The following is a 19600-nucleotide window of genomic DNA, read 5'->3' as shown; positions in this document are numbered from 1 at the left end:
ATTTTGAGAGGGTGGAGGGAGGAGTAATAATAAGAGTAGTAGGGAATAAAGACATGGGAAAGAGAAAGAAAGAAAATTTACTTTGTAAATGAAAAGGGGAGGGAAGAAGGTGGAATGGAGTGAGAGAAGGGAAGCATATATTATTCAATTTAAACAAATTTAAAAAAATTTTTGCGAAAAGGTAGAGAAGAAAAAAATGGAACCAAATGGAGAAAAAGATCCACCAGAGCACTATCAACAACAATGAACAAAGAGTAATATAGGTGGGAGGGGAATAAGAGGGAAAAAAGACAGAAATCAATCTTAAGAGATGTCTAGAGGAAAGGGAAGTGATTCTGAGATGATGGAAAGAGAAGGAATACTAAAAGTGACAAATGAAAACCAGGCTAAGACAGGGAAAATTTAAAACAAAAAAAAAAGGGCAGGAGGAAGGCAAAATGGAATAGGAGAGGGGAATGGTAAAATTTGAGATTTGAAATACAAAAATGTGAAGATACAGAAATAAAATTGGAAAAATGCAACAAATGATGAGCAAAAATTGATAAAGTTGTAGAGACAATAAGAGTATTTTTTAAAAATAGTCCCTCTATTTTCTACCTACCATCTGTGATACTTAATCTCTGTACCTTTCCCTGTGTCTCCCACTTCTCTGTTACTGATCCTCCATGTGATCTCCATTTCTGTTGTTCTGTTTCTGTTCTGGTTGTTTGGTTAGTTTGTTTTTGTTTTTGTTTTAGGTGTGGTTGTTAATAATTGTGAGTTTGCTGTCATTTTACTATACATGTTTTTTACCTTCTTTTTCTTAGAAAGTCCCTTTAACATTTCATACAATAAGATCTCAGTGAAGATGAACTCCAGAATAAGAGTATTTTAAGACTGGGAAAAAGAATGTGAGGTGACTAATCACAAGAAAAATGGTTTTGATTGGCTGAAGGGGGCAGAAATAGTAGAGACTGTAGAGTGGAAACAAATTGTAGCAAGAGAAATAACGTTTGAAACAAAAAAAAGAAGAGGAAAGAAGGGAAAATGGAGTAAGACAATGAAGGAGGAAAAGACGAAATTTGAAATAAACCATAATGTAAAACCTAGTGACTTAATATGTACAGACTTGAAGGACAGGAAATCAATGTTTAAAAGCTGTGCAGGGGAGAAAATAACATAAATTATGAAAGAAGAACATGGTGGAATTCATCTCACCATTTTCTCTTTTGGATCCTCCCTTGGTTTTGTTAGTTGGTGTCCCAGTCTGGTCCTAGGCAGCCTGTTCGAGACTACCAGTGATCCACAGTCTGTGGCTGTCTCCTTCCATTGTTATCTGGCCACTCTGCATTCAGCAGTCCAGGTTTAAGTCCCATAGGTTGGGGCAGAATGACTCTTGGGCCAGGGCTCTTGCTTCCCCTCAGGCTGATGCCACTCGAGGGGAGTGGCCTGCCTGAGCAAGATGTCTCCTGTAGTATGAGGAATGCGTCAACACTGGGATTCTGATGGTTGCTCCCTCGATTCTCTTCCCAAACCTTCTGTCCCCAGACCCTCTATTGTCTCTAGTCCGCTCTGCTCCCACTTTGCTGGAGCCCAGGGTAAGTGGCTGCAAACTAAATTATCTTCATTAACCCTTTAAAAGGCTCTTTGTGACTCCAGCTGTCTCTTCTTGGCAGAGAGAAGTCTTGCTGCTTTTCGAAGCTGGATGGTTTCTGGGTTTCTTTCCTGGCTCTGGTGCTGTAGGTTGGGGAGCCTGGCTTTGGGTTTAGACCCCATACTTCTCAGGGGGACCCTGCCCCAGCCACTGAATTTCCCTTTGGCACTTCAGCTGCTGCCTGTGGCAGCCCAGCCAGTCCTCTTGCATCTCCTTCACACTCCCTACCAGTCACATTGTGGTTTAGAGGTTTCTTCCGTCTATCTGCGGTTATTATTAGGCTTCTCTCCAGCTATTTTTCCAGATGATTTCTCTACAATTTAGTTATAATTCCAGATTGGTATTGGGAGGAGTTAGTGTAGCTTCCACTTACTCCTCTGCCATCTTGGATCTTCAGATTTTGGTCTTTTTGTTCAACAGCAGTGGATAGTGACTGAAGGACTTTTAGCAGGTCAGTGACTTAGTAAGATTAGAATTTTATGAAGATATTTCTGAATGTGTGTAGAGATTACAGTGGAAGGAGTCAGTAGAGAAGAGGGAGAATAGATAGGTCTTTACACAGTCTACTGGGAGAAGAGATTTTAATTAGAGTGGTAGCATTGGAGGTAGAAATAAGTAGTGGCTTTGAGATAATTAAGTTAGTAATAATGACAGATGCTGGAGGCTGACTGGAGTTAGGGCCTAAGAAATGGTAATGTGTTAAAGAAGAGTTTACATTTATATTCAGTTAATTGGTAAAGGTAGAGGATCGCAAGATTTTTAAAGCTAGAGATGTGGCCCTCCACTTTCATATGCAATAGTTGTAGTAGGCAGTAGTTGATATGCTGCTCTTCATCATTGTACTAGAGATTAGATGAAATGTATTAGAAGTTATGTAATTTTCTTAAAATAAAAATCATATCTCAAAATTTAAGTGTATTAACATATTTTGCAGTCTGTACAGTCGTAAAGACTTAAAGGGCAGACATTGCTATCCTGAAAGAAAGCTATCCATGGTGTAATAGTATTTTTAAGTACACCCATTTAGTTTTATTTGAGAAAAGTGTTAAAAATTACTCCTAGTTATTTCTATTAGTTTTAATCATTTTTCATGGAAATAGTTGGGTAAATTTAATGGTAGCACACACAAACATTTGTTAAATTCTATCAGACTTGACTTTTCAGAATGTTTTAGTGAGCTTTCTTGATGTAATTGCATAAAATCAATGTCACTTTCTAAACTACAGATTTTTTTATGTTTAGTAACTAAGTAGCATTGCAGGATGCCTATATGTCATGAACTGCTGTATGTAACACCAAATAGGATACAAGTTTTTAACACAGCTCTTCAAGTTCTTATGACTTTTGGAATTTGGGTTAGTCTTTAAAAATTTGCTAGGGAATCAAGAAACCTGTTTTAGGTTTTAATTATATTTTCATTTCAGCTTGTCTGGGCAGCTTAACATCCTGTTTTCCTAATTTTTCACATCAATCAGAGGTGTAATGTAAGTTGGTACGAGAAATGATGATGGTCAAAAATTACTCCAGGAAATGTATGGTCATACAGCATTTCAGTCGGGGAGGTTGAATAACTTTAGAAGTGAAAGTGAACAAAGTTATAGAAATTCCATTTTACGCATATGGCTTATTTTGGTGTGTTCTGGCTTAGGGCGAATGGCACCACCTGTAGATGATCTTTCTCCAAAAAAGGTGAAAGTTGTTGTTGGAGTATCTCGTAAACATTCAGACAATGAAGCAGAAAGTATAGCAGATGCGTTGTCTTCAACCTCAAATATTTTGGCTTCTGAATTCTTTGAGGAAGAGAAACAAGAGTCTCCAAAATCAACATTCTCTCCTGCTCCACGGTAATTTTTCTCATGGTCATAATTTCTATAGTAATCATTATAAATATTTGCCAACTTATACTTTGAGGTTTTCAAAAACAGAAAAGTGACATTTCTGTGGGTACCTTTCTTTTGAGAAAGTAATTTTACATCCTTGTGCTCTAAACTAATTGAGAAAAAAGAATGAGATTGGGAAAGTTAATTTAGAGATTTGAATGTGTGAGGACTAGACTATAAAACTCTCTTTAAGAGGGGTGGGCTGGGATGGCAGTTAAAAGACAGAAAACTGTACTTGAACAATAATTAAATAATAAAAAAATGAATTAAAAAAAACACCCCCCCCAAAATACCTCCCTTTAATTATGTTTGTCCCAAAAGGCAGGATAAAGGTCATTAAAGGCAAATTGTTTTCACTTCTGGACATGTCAAACTAAGTCAGCCAGGAAGGATGACATTATAAAGCATGACTATATAAATGCAAGTATATTTTTATATAGTGAAAATATACACCCTTTAATTGATAGCCTTTACATATTTTGGCCTTCTTGACATAGTAAAATAGAAATAATTGATGACTAATTAGAAAATACATGTATTCATGAGTATATCTTTAAGCTGAAAACTTCTTAATGTCCTTTTTTAGTCCAGAGATGCCTGGAACTGTTGAAGTTGAGTCTACGTTTCTAGCTCGATTGAATTTCATCTGGAAAGGTTTTATCAACATGCCTTCTGTGGCAAAATTTGTTACCAAAGCCTACCCAGTGTCTGGTTCTGCTGAATACCTGACAGAGGTAACTGAACTTTTTTGCCCTTTTCTGCCTTTCTTGACATGTGCATTTTTTAAAGCAGTAGGTAAAGAAACAACATAATAAAAAATTAAATAGTCATAATGATATTTTTTTTTACTTTTTTATTTTTTTAATATATTTTATTGATTATACCATTACAGTTCTTCTATTCCCCCCTCTTCATTCCCCTCCACCCGCACACTCCCTCCCCCACCAATCTCCCCTCCTTAGTTTATAACCACGTGTCTCAAGTTCTTTAGATTCTATATTTCCCGCACTATTCTTGCCCTCCCCCCTATCTATTTTCTACCTACCCTCTATGCTATTTTCTGTGCCTTCTTCCCCCTTCTCCTCCTCCCACCCCCCTGTTGGTAACCCTCCATGTGTTCTTCATTTCTATGGTTCCACTCCTGATCTAGCTGTCCTCTTGGTTTGCTTTTGTTTTAGGTGTGGTTGTTAATAACTGTGTGTTTGCTGTCCTTTCACTGTTAACATTTTTCATCTTCTTTTTCTTAGATAAGTCCCTTTANAATGTAATTATGTGCCTTGGTGTGTTCCTTCTTGGGTCCAACTTGTTTGGGACTCTCTGAGCTTCCTGGATTTCCTGGAAGTCTATTTCCTTTGCCAGACTGGGGAAGTTCTCCTTTATTATTTGTTCAAATAAGTTTTCCGCTTGTGGCTGTTTCTTTCCCCCTTCTGGTACCCCTATAATCCGGATGTTGGAAGGTTTAAAGATATCCTGGAGGTTCCTAAGCCTCTCCTCATTTTTTTGACTTCTCATTTCTTCATTCCTTTCTGGTGGGATGTTTTGTTCTTCCTTCTGGTCCATTCCATTGATTTGAGTCCCAGTTTCCTTTCCATCACTATTGGTTTCCTGTGTATCTCCCTTCATTTCAATTAGTTTAGACTTCATATGTTCCTCTAATTTGTGACTATAATCTATCAATTCTGTGAGCATCCTGATAAATAGTGTCTTGAATTGTGCTTCTGAGAGGCTGGCAATCTGTTGGTTGCTTAGAGTTATTGGCTCTGGGACTTTGAGTTCTTCTTGTGCCATCTTTTGGGCTGTTCGTGCCTGTTCCGTAGCAGGATCGGAGCCCTAAAGTGTTCACTAGAGCGGGGCAACTCAGTGGCTGGGTTGTGATGTTGTATGTGGGGGCGGGGTCAAAGAGGGACAATGGCTTCCCTCTGCCACCTCCCTCCGTGGCCCCCACAGGTGCTGCAGCTGCCACTGTTACCGGGCCGAGTGTTTCGTCCCACTGCACACGAGTGTGCCACCACCGTCAGCCCTCGCCCCCTGGGGCCTGCGTGGTCTGTCACACTGTGCGCGAATGTGCGACCGCGGTCAGTCTGCCCCGCACCCCAACTGGTTCTGCACCCCAACTGGTTCCGGCCTGCTTGCGCACCTAGGTCTGGGGATCTGTCCTGCCTGACCCTGCTTGCTGCTGGCTTCGCCCCTCTTACCGTCCCCGTTGAACGGTTAGTGGTTGTCGGAAAGTCCGTATAACTCAGTTTTCTGTTTTTTGCTATGTCTTTGGTCTCCAAACCTTTGTTGTATTCAAACTTGGTTGTGGGAGAAGGCACAGTGTTTCCACCTATGCCTCCATCTTGGCGGAAGTCTGATATTTTATTTTAATTTAAAATAAAAATATTTATTGACAATAATATTTAAACTATACAATTAATGGAATTACGAGTTCCCGAATAGGATTTTAGAATTGCAGAAGACTGCTCTGAAAGTGTTAAAACCATGTTAGGTATATCTAAGTTTTTATTTAAATACATTTTTCATTTAAATATTATAACTTTCAGAAAGATTTTTTATTGTTAACAAGCCTTCTAATTTCCCTTCTGCTCGTTTTCTCAACTTCATGACTACAGTCCTTACCTGCCTATTTCTGTGAACAAGATTTAGATTATAGTTGAAATTTTACACTAGTTGACACTTTCATGAGACTATTGACCATAGTTGCTGTAGTAGTGCCCTCGGTTGGTTTTATATCTGAGGTAATAGGAACTGTTTATGGAACGTAAACAGCTGTAGTAGTGTGGTATTATGGTAAATATTTAACTATAGATGAGAAAGTATGACGTTTGAACACTGAAAGGTATTTTTCACTGTTTATGCAAAAGGAAAACATGTCAGTACTTGTGTACTATATTCATGTTGAGATTATATTTTGCTATTAATTGTGTTCCTATCTAACGTTAACCTTTTGCATTTATTCTCAGTCCACTGATGATTGAGGCAAAAGTTTAAAAAAAGATTTTTAGTATGTTAGAGAACCTAAATCATATAAAATTGTGTGTATATTTGTTTTTTTAAGACTAACATAAATTTTACTTTTCCTGGTATTAGACTGAAATTAGTTTAAATATAAAGTAGCTTATATGATATGACCAGTTTGTGTTAGCAGTTGTGTTTTTTATTGACAAACAACCTAATTATTACTGTTACATAATTTCATGGCAAATAACATTTTAGAAATGTCAGTTTTATAAGAGAAGGATTAAATAGACTCATGATGCTCTTTGTTTTAAACGAATCTATTTAGAAACTTAGTCTTTGATTAATCCGTGGTGAACATCACTCTTCTTTTAAATGGAGGATTAAATCCTAAATTATGGAACCTCTCTGATTTTAAACAAAACTATCTTTCTGAACCCATTTCTATGTGATTGCTTTCCACAACTCTACTTCTGCTTTCTCTCTATGTATTTTTTTTTGGTTGGGACCACATCCTGAAGTAGACTATTTAAAGAAACGAATAACTTAGAAAAACTTAATTGAATTTAATGTTAATTAATTATACTGCTTATGGTTTTTTGAGTCTTCATGGAAAACAGAATTATAGTGATTTAAGTTTTAAATATTCTTAATTGCACTTGATTTTATTTGTAATCATTGTTTCCAGAAAAATTATACCTTTAAAAAATGAACCTTATATTACCACAGTAATATTTTCTGTGCAAAATATACCCTGTAATCAAACTTAACTTCTAAAACCAGTCATTGATGATTAAAGCATACTCCTGTCCACGACCAGCCGTGGTCGCAGGAGGGGAAAAACGGTCTCCTCTGGTACTCTGCAATCTGTGGCATTTTTCTGGATTGTCAGTGTGGTATCCCTGCAACTACTTTTCTTATCTGTGCCTGTCTTTCCTCCTAATAATGAGCATGATCTGATTTTGTTTCTTAACTGTTTCTGGGCATCCACATAGTCATTTGGAATTGACATTTGAGGTAAAGCCTAATTGCTGTCTCTGCATTCTTATGGTTTCTGATGATGCATTTCATAATTTTTTAATTTACTTTTTGGTAACATTTCATATTAGTCATGGAGCCAAATTTGTATGAAATGTATTACAATGATGTTTTTTTTAAAAAAGATTATTTATTTATTTACTTTTGGACTGCAGGGAAGGGAGAGAGGGAGAGAAACATCAATGTGTGGTTGCCTCTTGCACGCTCCCCACTGGGGATCTGGTCTACAACCCAGGCGTGTGCCCTGACTGGGAATTGAACTGGCGACCCTTTGGTTTGCAGGCTGGCGCTCAATCCACTGAGCTATACTAGCCAGGGCTATAATCTTTTTTAGAAATCTGTTTTATTGATTTTGCTATTACAGTTGTCCTATTTTTTCTCCCCTTTATTTCTCTCTGCCTTGCACCCCTTCTTCCCACCAGCATTTATCCACCGTAGTTCATTTCCATAGGTCATACATATAAGTTCTTTGGCTTCTCCATTTCTCTTACTGTTCTTAACCTCCCTCTGTCTATTTTATAAGTACCATTTATGTTAGTTATTCCCTGAACCTTTTCCCCCATTCTGCCCCTTCCCCCTCCCCGATGATAACCCTCCATGTGATCTCCATTTCTGTGATTCTGTTCCTGTTCTAGTTGTTTACTTAGTTAGTTTTTGTTTTTGTGTTTTCGATTCAGTTGCTGATAGTTTTGAGTTTGTTTTCATTTTACTGTTTATATTTTTGATTATCTTCTTTTTCTTACTAAGTCCCTTTAACATTTCATATAATGAGGGCTCTGTGATGATGAACTCCTTTAACTTGACCTTATCTGGGAATCACTTTATCTGCCCTTTCATTCTAAATGAAAGCTTTGCTGGATAGAGTAATTAATCATGGCTGTAGGTCCTTGCCTTACATGACTTGGAATACTTGTTTCCAGCCCCTTTTTGCCTATGAGGTTTCTTTTGAGAAATCAGCTGGTAGCCTTTTGGGAACTCCTTTATAAGTAACTGTCTCCTTTTCTCTTGCTGCTTTTAAGATTCTCTCCTTATCTTTAATCTTGGGTAATGTAACTAGGATGTGCCTTGGTGTGTTCCTTTTTGGGTCCAACTCCTTTGGTACTCTGAGCTTCCTGGACTTCCCGGAAGTCTATTTTCTTTGCCAGATTAGGGAAGTTTTCCTTCATTATGTTTTCTAATAAGTTTTCAATTTCTTGCTTTTCCTTCTCTAACACCCCTGTGATTTGGATGTTGGAATGTTTAAAGTTGTCCTAGAGATTCCTAGGCCCCTTCTCATTTTTTAAAAATTCTTGTTTCTTCATTTTGTTCTGGTGGAATGTGTATTTCTTCCTTCTCCACATTGTTGATTTGAGTCCTAGTTTCCTTCCCTTCACTCTTGGTTCCCTGTACATTTTCCTTTATTTCACTTTCCATAGCCTTCATTTCTTCCTCCATTTTGTGACCTTACTCAACCATTTCTGTGAGCATCCTGATTACCAGTGTTTTTAACTCTACGTCTTATAACTTGGCTATCTCTTCATTGCTAGTTCTGATTTTGGAACTTTGGTCTGTTCTTTCACTTGGGCCATACTTTTTGTCTTGCTGTGCCTGTTATGTAGTAAGGCGTGGAGCCTTAGGTATTCTCCAGGACTGGGCAACCCGTGTCGCTATGTTGTGGTGCTGTCTGTTTGGGGTAAGAGAAAAAACGGTGCTCTTGATTGGCTCTTGGCAGGCTTTCATTCACTTCTGCTACCCACAAGCAAATTGGGCACTTGTGGTGCTGATTCCCAGGTGGGTGGTTTTGTGTAGGTTTTAGCACCCTGTGGATCTCTCCAATGAACTCTCCTGTGAGACCTGGAGTTTCTCCTACTGCTGCAGCTCCCACATGTTTTTACAGTCAGGGGTTTGAGGCCTTCTTTTCTTGTGCTGGAACCTTGGATTGCGCAGTCTGTCTTGCTCCCCAGTTGTTCCTCTGGGTTTATCCGCATGCAAATGTGGAACCACTTGGTCCACCAACCGCCATCTCACCTGCCCTGGTCCTCTAGCTGCTGCCTTGCCCTGATTCCTCTCCACCCCTACGACCGGTCTGGATGAATGTTTCTTCTTTATCTCCTTGGTCGTTGGACTTCTATACAGTTTGGTTTTCTGGCAGTTCTGGTTATTTTTTGTTTTTAAAATTGTCCTTTTGCTTGTGAAAGGAGGCAAAGTATATCTATCTACACTTTCATCTTGGCCAGAAGACCCTATAATGATTTGTATACATTGATCACCTTCATTTTTTTTACCACAGGATCTACCAGATAGTATTCAAGTAGGTGGTAGGATATCACCTCAGACTGTTTGGGATTATGTGGAAAAAATTAAAGCATCAGGAACCAAGGTAAGGAAAACTTCTTAATTATACCAGTTTGACAGACTATTTGAAATACAAAACTAAGAGTTCTTATGCAAGGTCTTCTGGGGAGGGAACCAAAACAAATTCTGTAACTAATATACTTGGTGAAACTGAACTGAAGCTATTTGCTAAAGCTCAAAACACCCTATCGTTCCTTTTGTGGATTTCTTTGTTCCTCCTAATATGCATTTTTCAGTGAATTCTTCAGTGTTTTGAAAGAAATGTTTTAGAGTAAATATTGAGACTCATTGTGGAATTTTTGTCTCGCTTTGATTATGGACATTTGTTTAAATTACGATATAGACTAAGCTGCTGCAACAGAGAAGCCCTAAAATGTAATGGCACAAAAAATATGATGTTTAATTTTTTATTATGTTAGGGAGGTCATGCATTCACAGTGGTTTGGCAGTTCTGGTTCTACAAATCATTCAGGGACCAGCCTCCTTTGTCTTGTTGTTTTATTGGTTCTAAAATTGTTCTTTTCCGTCAAACATAGTCAGAGCTGACTTATCAGCATCAAATGGAAAAAAATGAAGAATGCCTGTCCATGTATTTTAAAAGCAAGACCTAGATATTGCAGTTATTTTTTAAAAATATGTTTATTGATTTGAGAGAGAGAGAAAGTGATCGTTGATTTGTTACCTCCTACATGTACCCTGACCTGGGATTGAACCCACAATGTAGGTATGTGCCCTGACCAGGAATTGAACCTCCAACTTTTTGGTATATGGAGTGATGCTCCTACCTACTGAGCCATACCAGCCAGGGCTAGAAATTGCAGTTGTTATTTTCAGTTTCCCTGACTTCCATTTGTAAGATTTAGACACATAGCCGTATATAGTTGCTAAGAAGGCTGGAAAATGTAATCTGAAAATAGAATGTATTGGATGGCTGCGTGTCCAGCTAAAGTTAAGGACTTCTCTTTGTAACAGAAGAGAGAGGAATAGATACTGGGAGATAATTGCCAGCCTGTATGACAACAATGTTTTTTTTTCTGTTTTGTATTATTTCTCCCTTCAAGGATAATTCCCTGCATGTTATAGACATTTAATAAATAAATCTTGAATAAGCAAGCATTAATTTTTTTAATCTTTCTTAAAATAAGAAGCCTATGGTAAGATTAAAAATAATATAGAATGGATAATTTTAAGCTGAAAAGAATACTTTTTTCTAATACAGATTTTAGAATTTAAATTGATAGAATACATATGAACTTTGAATCACTAAAAAAGTTAAACTTTGAAGCACTAAAAAAATTAATTACATTTTTTTGCTGTCACTTTTCATGACAGCAGAAGTCATGGTCAAGTATTGGGTGCTATTATTACTCTTAGACATTTTAGGAATGACTGTTGATCTATCCACATTTAACTGCCAAACACTTTATACTATTCTTTCATCTTGCACCGACTGAAACATTGTAATAGTCGTTACCTCTGAAAGAGGACAGTCTAGACTCAAGATGATAGACCTTTAATAAGAAGCAGAGCCGTATTATAGTTCAGCTCATTCACATGTTTTCTGTAGGATCTTGCATCAGTTTAAGCTTTGCAGCAGATCTAGCTCTCCCTGTTTTGACAGGGTACATTCATGAAATAGCATCCTTTTTTTTAACACTACCAAATAAATACCACATTGGGACTCTCTTTTTTCTCTGAAACAAAGCCAAGAACACAGAGGCAAGCAGATTAGTTCCTGAGTAAGCCAAATGACTACAGAATATATGGACTATGTATATTTGAGGTCTTTTCTTCACCCAGCTCCTTTATTCCTAAATTCAGTCCCTGAAGATGGGGTTTTCAGTAGAAGTGCGTGTGTATGTGTACATGGAAAGGGTGGTTGTGGTAGATGCTATTCATTTTCAGTATGATGAGAACACAGGCAGCCCTCTGTGGAGGTTGTAATGTTGGAAATAAAGGTGTAATACAGATGTCAAAAAACTTGTGTTTAAATATATTCTCTGCCACTGAAAATTATGTCACTTTGAACACATTAATTAGCTTGGGACTCAGTTTCTTGAGAGACGCCTTCCAGTAAATCCGTTAATGGGTTGGCAAAGGTCTTTTCCAAAGAGTTGTTTCTTTTTAGTAGTATCTGCATTTAAGTTGGTAAAACATGTTACTTGATAACTATTATTATAAAATTCAGCAGAGTATTATTAGTTGAGAAATGGTGTTTAAAACCAAGTTATTATTATTTTGAATAATGATTTTTTTTTGAATAGGAAATTTGTGTGGTTCGCTTCACACCTGTAACTGAAGAAGATCAAATTTCTTATACTTTACTGTTTGCGTACTTCAGTAGCAGAAAGCGCTATGGAGTCGCTGCTAACAACATGAAACAGGTTAAAGATATGTACCTTATTCCTTTGGGTGCCATGGATAAAATACCACACCCTCTTGTGCCTTTTGATGGACCTGGTAGGTATATATTTTAATAACATAACCATGTGAATTAAACAAAGTGGGACGTGGAACAGAGTGAAAAGACTGTGCTTTTTTGGTGGGTGGGGCAGGATGTAGGCTTCTAGAGCTGACCTAACAGGGAAAGGCGCCCATTAAGCTAGATGTGGAAACTTACTCCCCCACCCCCTTTTTAAATGTGTATGTGTTTTGTTTTTTAAATCCTCACCCAAAGATATGTTTTTTTAATGTTTTAAAGTATATTTTATTGATTGTGCTATTACAGTTGTCCCAGTTTTTTCTCCCCTTTATCCTCCTTTGCCCTGCTTCTTTAAAAACAATTCTTTTTTAAGATTTTTCATTTATTTTTTTGAAGGGAAGGGAAGGAGAAGGAAAGGAAGAGAAACATTGGTGTGCAAGAGAAACATTGATCCATTGCTTCTCAAACACCCTCAACTAGGGACCTGGCCTGTGACACAGGCATGCACCCCAACTAGGGATCAAACTGGTGACCTGTCAGTTCACAGCCCAGCACTCAACCCACTCAGCCACACCAGCCAGACACAAGGACACATTTATTGATTTTAGAGAGAGAGGAAGGGAAAGAGGGAAACATCTGTTAGTTGCCTCCCGTAAGTGCCCGACTGGGGGATTGAACCTGCAACTTAGGTATGTGCCCTGAACAGGAATTGAACCCACAGCCTTTTGGTGTGTGGGGTGATGTTCCAACTAACTGAGGCATCTGGCCAGGGTGCAGAAATTTACCCTGTATTTTAATTATTGAAAGTGACTTAATTTATGGTTTTGATTTTATGCAGGGCTTGAACTGCACAGACCTAATTTGTTGTTGGGCTTAATTATTCGTCAAAAACTGAAGCGGCAACATAGTGCTAGTACCAGTACCAGTCATACTGCTGAGACCTCTGAAAATGTGCCGATAGCATTGCCACCTGAAAAAAAAAGTAAAATAGAAGTTTCCACAGAGGAAGCCCCAGAGGAAGAAAATGACTTTTTTAATTCTTTTACAACTGTACTACACAAGCAGAGAAATAAGCCTCAGCCAGCTCTTCAGGAAGACATTCCAACAGTAATGGAACCTTTAGTAGAAGTAACCAAACAGGAGCCACCAAAACCTTTAAGATTTCTTCCTGGGGTATTGATTGGCTGGGAAAACCAGCCTTCCACTATGGAATTAGCAAATAAACCTCTTCCTGTGGATGATATACTTCAGAGCCTTTTGGGCACTACCGATCAAGTATATGAACCTCAGTCAGTGCAGGAACAAAGCACTCTTAAAGAAATTCCGTTTATAAATGAGCAAACCAACCCCAAAGCAGAGAAAATAGATAAAGTAGAAGCAACTGATGGTGAAACTAAGGAGTTAAAGGCTAAAGGAGATGATAATATTGCAGAATCTACAGGTAATTCGGGACTAGTAGGAGAAGAGACCTCAGTAATGGGGCCTTCCTCCATTTCTCCTGGAACTTTGACCAGTCTTAGTCTCAGAGGTAAACCACCAGATGTTTCTACAGAAGCATTCCTAACAAATTTATCAATTCAATCAAAACAAGAGGAAACTGTGGAGAATAAAGAGAGAACATTAAAAAGACAGCTGCTGCAAGATCAAGAGAATAATTTGGAAGATAATCAGATTTCAAATACTAGTTCTCCATGCAGGTCAAATGTAGGAAAAGGAAACACAGATGGTAATGTGAGTTGCAATGAAAACCTTGTTGCTAATACGGCAAGATCCCCACAGTTTATCAATCTGAAAAGGGATCCTAGGCAAGCCGCAGGACGAAGTCAGCAGGTAACAGCTTCAGAAAGCAAAGATGGAGATAGTTGCGGGAATGGAGAAAAGCACACCTTGCCTGGTGTGTCACAAAAGGAGCACTTAACAGAACAAATCAATGTAGAGGAAAAGTTGTCTCCTGTAGAGAAAAACTCAAGTGTTGAGCAGAGTGATGATTCAGGAGTTGCACAAAACTCGGCATCAGTAGAAGATGTACACACTTCTCAAACAGAACAAGCAAAACCCTTAGAGGACAATATTTTAATGCAAAATATTGAAACTGTGCACCCATTTCGAAGAGGGTCGGCAGCAACATCTCATTTTGAAGTGGGAAACACAAGTCAGTCAGAATTTCCTTCCAAAAGTGTCAACTTTACTTCTAGAAGCACCAGTCCCAGAACAAGTGCAAACTTTCCACCCATGCGGCCACAGCAACCCAACCTTCAACATCTCAAGTCTAATCCCCCTGGATTTCCATTTCCAGGGCCTCCTAATTTCCCCCCACAAAGCATGTTTGGATTTCCACCACATTTGCCTCCCCCATTACTTCCCCCTCCAGGCTTTGGCTTTGCTCAAAATCCCATGGTTCCCTGGCCACCTGTTGTTCACCTGACAGGCCAGCCTCAACGTATGATGGGTCCCCTTTCCCAAACATCAAGGTATATAGGCCCACAGAATTTTTACCAGGTTAAAGACATTCGAAGGCCAGAAAGGCGCCATAGTGACCCTTGGGGTAGACAAGACCAGCAGCAACTGGATAGGCCATTTAGTAGGGGAAAAGGGGATCGCCAGAGATTTTATAGTGATTCACACCACTTGAAAAGAGACCGACATGAAAAGGAGTGGGAGCAAGAATCTGAAAGGCATAGACGCAGAGACAGAACCCAGGACAAGGACAGGGACAGAAAAAACAGGGAGGAAGGGCACAAAGACAAAGAGAGGGCACGGTTATCACATGGTGATAGAGGATCAGATGGAAAAGCAAGCAGAGATAGTAGGAATGTAGAAAAGAAACCCGATAAACCTAAAAATGAAGACCATGAAAAGGACAAAGAACGAGAGAAGGGTAAACATAGAGAAGGAGAAAAGGACAGAGATAGGTACCATAAAGATAGGGACCACACTGACAGAGCTAAAAGCAAAAGGTAAAATTTGCGGGCTGCTTCAAGATTACATTTAAATAAATGTTAAATGTTGTATCATTAGAACTCTATGATTGCCTGCTAGGATTGTGCCATCTTTCAGATTTTTAATGGTGGTGGTTTGCAGAGCCATCAACTCCGTGTGCTGGTGCAGAGTGCTCTGCACCAGTGCTCATCATCCCTCCTTCGTACCAACTGTCTCTAGTAATAGGAATTTAATATTTTTAAAAGTTTTACATTGCTGTATATTCAAAGATTTGTTTTATTAATATACAATAAAGGCTTAGAAATTTTAGTTTTATTCCTTAATTGGTAAATATGATTAACTATGGAATATATTTACTGCCTCTAGTGAATGTTCTTTATATGACTAATTTGAGAGTAATGTGTGCTCTGTAAGTTTGTTTTAAATTGCACTGTTTTTAAAGAAACTGTAGAGAAGCAACAAAAAGGCAAGCGACTTCATAATCAGATTATATTAATCAGTTTCTTGAGCAGTTTTTGACCAAGAATCAGAATCCCAAGGAGTACATTTACTGCTTTAATCTGCACTCATTGAAGGCATTTACTACCATGTATACTACAGCTTTGTGATAGGCCATTATTTTCCTTTTCTTTTCTGGCTCTTCAGAAACTTGAATACTTAAGCTTGTACATGATCTTGTGTTTTGCTATCCTTTTTACTGTAAAATGTAAATATTTTAAGGGATATTTTGATTCTAAATATGATAAAAGAATTTCTCACCTATTTTGTGTGTGTGACTTGAAATTCAGTAGTAAAAGAATTTCTTCTTTAAAGCTTTAATAACCTTCAGACATTGTTTTTTTTACCCAAGAGCATACGTAACAGGCATAGCTATCTATGTGCCAGGCATTAGAGGAGGGGAAAAATGATTTGTGTGTGTTAAAGTATAGGCTATTGATAAAAATGATTTAGTTCTGAAGAGGCTAGAATTTAGAACTACCAATGAAAAACTGCAGCTTTGCCCACTTTATAGATATGTTTCTGAAGACTTGATACTGTCAAAATTGGGTACACTGACTAATCATTGTAAGACCACAGAACTTTTATTTACAAGAAACGTGCTGTGAATCTGTTTGTAAATGTATAATTAACCCTAATTTGTTTTGGGGGTAACTACAGTTTCGTATGCTGGTTTTGCTTCAGATACAAAGCACATGGAGTCTATTGTTAATCCAAATCTAAATTTACTTCCAACATAAACTACATATTATACTGATATAATTTAATGCAGTGGCAAGCAACTAAATGATACTAACACTGAGGCGAAAAAGAGAAAGAAGCCAGTAATTTCCCTTATCTGTGTTAATAAAGAAAAATGAAAAATGGCTTCCCCAAATTAAGAGGTAATAATGTTTGATTTCCTCAAAAGTCTAAGGAGTAGAGTTAAAAATACGTTCTGAAATGGAATCAGCTTTGTTACTCTCATTGGAGAGAGAAGGAATGGAAATTTAAAACCATACATTTTGTCCAATTTTAACAAATTGCATCTTTTTTGTCATCCTTTTCCTCTGACGTTTTTTATCATAAAAGTTCTGAAACAGAGGACTTGTATTTAAATAAAATTTGTTTAATTTTGGTCTACTTTTTTGTTTGGGAATGAACTTGTTAGAAAACAGTCTGCAAGCAAACAAACTTAAGATCAGTGCGTCATCTTTTACACCATTATAAAGAAATTGCTACCAGGACTCCCTCTACCCTCTTATCCTCTGCTTCAATAAAACCCACCCAAATCCTCCAAAATTAGCTTTTTGATTTCAAATATGTTGCCAGCAAATCTAATTTATCTGGTTGGAGGGTTGATCAGACACCAGGTTTCTTTTGCAAAATATAAGTCAAGAATGAGTTAACCAGTGGAAGAAAACCCTAAAGTCAGTTTTTGATCGCCTCTTAGCCAATAATTTCCTATACATATTGTTTGATGTTTACTTTAAAGTTATTTATTCATGTCTCATTGGTTCTCGACACATCCTACATATGTAGGAGATGACTGTCTCCTAGGATTTTAGGGTTACTAAGTATTAGAACCAGGTCTCAGTCCCTGGTTGACTGAAAGTGGCGAGTAGGGGCATATCCACCGAGCTTTTAGTGTTAGAGCAGTGTAAGGGAAAATGAGAAAAGTTTCCAAGAATAGCAGAGCCATTCTTGGTCCTATGTCTCACAGCCAGCATTCTACAAACTAGCAAGTTATATGAAGTTCACCTTCGTTTCTTCTGTTTTCAAAAATGTGATGCTTTTTAAAATTTAGAACCATCTCAAGACAGTTTTATACATACCTCTATTAAGTGAAATGTATTAGAGTGTTTTAATACTTACTAAGTCCACCGTGTCTAATCCTTGTGGCAACAAGAAAGCTCCCACAATCCCTCTGTATTGCAAACGTGCTGAACACTTTCAGTGATGCAATCCTTGGTCAGCCTGAAAGGTAAAGTCTTAGAGCTGAGGGAACTGGTACTTGGAAAAGTTGAAAAACCTGACCTAGGTTAGACTGCTGTGATCAGAGCTGGGATTCCAGCTCAGTTGTATTTTTCTCCAAAGTCAGTATCTGTGGCAGTTGTGCTTTGAGCATTGAGAGCAAGAGAGAGGGACAAAAAACTTATTATGTGCGTCTTTCACAGCCCTTTTCCTCCACAACCAACTCCAGGTGAGCAGGATACAACTGAAGACCTGTGGGTTCTCATACAGATTATGTAAAGTTCATGTTCATTTCAAATACTAATTTTCCAGGCCATATTTTCTATGGCTGTTATGACATTAAAAATTTAGTGGCTTAGAACCACACAGATTTGTTATCTTAAAGCTTCAGTAAATCAGAAGTTTGATGTGGATTCAGTGGATTGAGATCAAGATGTGTCTGGAGGGTGTATTTTTTGGAGGCTGTAGAGGAGAATCCATTTCCTGGCCTTTTCAAGCTTCTAGAGGTCACCTACCTACATTGCATTATGGTCCCTTCTTCCATCTTCAAAACCAACAACATGTGCCTGGGTCTCATGTCACTGTCTCTGACTCTCTTGCGGGCCTCTTGTCTACTTTTAAGGACTCTGGTGATTACTGGGCCCCATCCCGATCATCCGTGATACTTTTGCTTTTTTTTTTTTAAGGTCCCCTGATTAGCACCTAAGTTTCATCTGTGACTTTAATTCCCCTTTGCCATGTAACCTTACTTCACAGGGTTCAGGTATTAGAATGTGGACAACTTGGTGGCATTCTGCTTACCACAGCTCTTGATTCACTAAATGTAGCTTAGTTGTGGGTGGGCTAATCTTAAAATTTTGGAATTCTCAAATGTCTTAAGGCCATAGTAAACATGTTTAAAAGTTAAAAATAACACCAACAATAGAAAAGAGAACGGAGTGGCAAGTTAAGCCACATGGATATTAATGTGTTCATATGTTAACATGTAAAACTTAGTTTATACTCACCTGCTCTTAGTTTTTAATATAGTGTTTTTAAAAATATATTTTATTGATTATGCTATTACAGTTGGCCCATTCCCCCCCTTCATTACCCTCAACACACCCCCTCCCACCCACATTTTAATGTGTTTTTAAAGAAGGATACTAATCAAGTTTAAAAGAATTATAAGAGCTTCCTAATGAATCAGATATTATTAAAGCAAACAGTTTACATAATTTTCACACTTGAATATACCAGTTACTACATTCCCATCCAAGATCCTTCTAAAAGAATGGTGAGGTTACTAATTCCTAGTGACTATAAAGAACAATATAGATTATAATCAACTCTTTAGTCTTCTAAAGCAAATCACAAAATCGGTTACTGCTTTTAAAAAGGTGCCAAATACACTGATTTTGGATTCCTATTTCATAAAAAAATTCACTTATTTATGTATAGAGCAAGAGGGCACATAAATAGATGAGCTGAAAAACAGTAGGCCAGTAGCTAGACCTGTTTTGAAAACATGAGCCCGCTGTTGATTTACAGATGCAGAACTAAATCACTGCAGGAAACCCCAGGATGCACACAAAGAAAAGGCAGTGGATCCAATGTAACTCCCAATATCCCCAAGTACCTTGATGGTTTTTTCCCAGGAACTTTAAAGGATAAATATTGCCACTCCCCTGGGTTAGGTACTTTAACTCAATTTAAAGTGTTCTCTTGTACATATTTAACACTTTCAGAAGCATCATAACGTTGATAGTAATATTATCTTACAGGTCTTTATTGATTGTTAAATTGACCACATGGAATTTTGGATTTTAGGGTGAAAGAAGATTCACTAAGGCATTTTGACATAGGAGAATATCAAGATGTCGGCTTTTAATTATTTCATTTTGGGCCTATTTGCCAGGCATTTGCTAGGTTCTTGGAATTCAGTCATGAGCAATGCCATTAGCC

The 19600-nt window shown here is 37.8% G+C and overlaps 1 protein-coding gene across 4 annotated transcripts in view; it reads left to right on the top strand.

Annotated features, from left to right (window-relative positions):
• Window positions 1-16825, top strand: part of PHF3 (PHD finger protein 3) — an 87439-nt gene extending 70614 nt beyond the window's left edge. For all 4 annotated transcript variants that reach the window (XM_037034336.1, XM_037034335.1, XM_037034338.1 and 1 more), the window contains 5 exons: window positions 3282-3477; window positions 4100-4247; window positions 9779-9868; window positions 12108-12303; window positions 13104-16825. In XM_037034336.1, coding sequence (XP_036890231.1) covers window positions 3282-3477; window positions 4100-4247; window positions 9779-9868; window positions 12108-12303; window positions 13104-15226 — 2753 coding nt within the window. In that variant the 3' untranslated portion in view covers window positions 15227-16825. The remainder of the gene's footprint in view (window positions 1-3281; window positions 3478-4099; window positions 4248-9778; window positions 9869-12107; window positions 12304-13103) is intronic.
• The last annotated feature ends 2775 nt before the right edge of the window (window positions 16826-19600 follow it).

This window comes from Sturnira hondurensis, unplaced genomic scaffold (genome assembly GCF_014824575.4).
Source record: "Sturnira hondurensis isolate 20B ecotype Veracruz unplaced genomic scaffold, ASM1482457v3 Scaffold0022136, whole genome shotgun sequence".
NCBI lineage: Eukaryota > Metazoa > Chordata > Mammalia > Chiroptera > Phyllostomidae > Sturnira > Sturnira hondurensis.
Note: the sequence above shows the minus strand (reverse complement) of the source record. Positions and strands in the feature narration are given on the sequence as shown.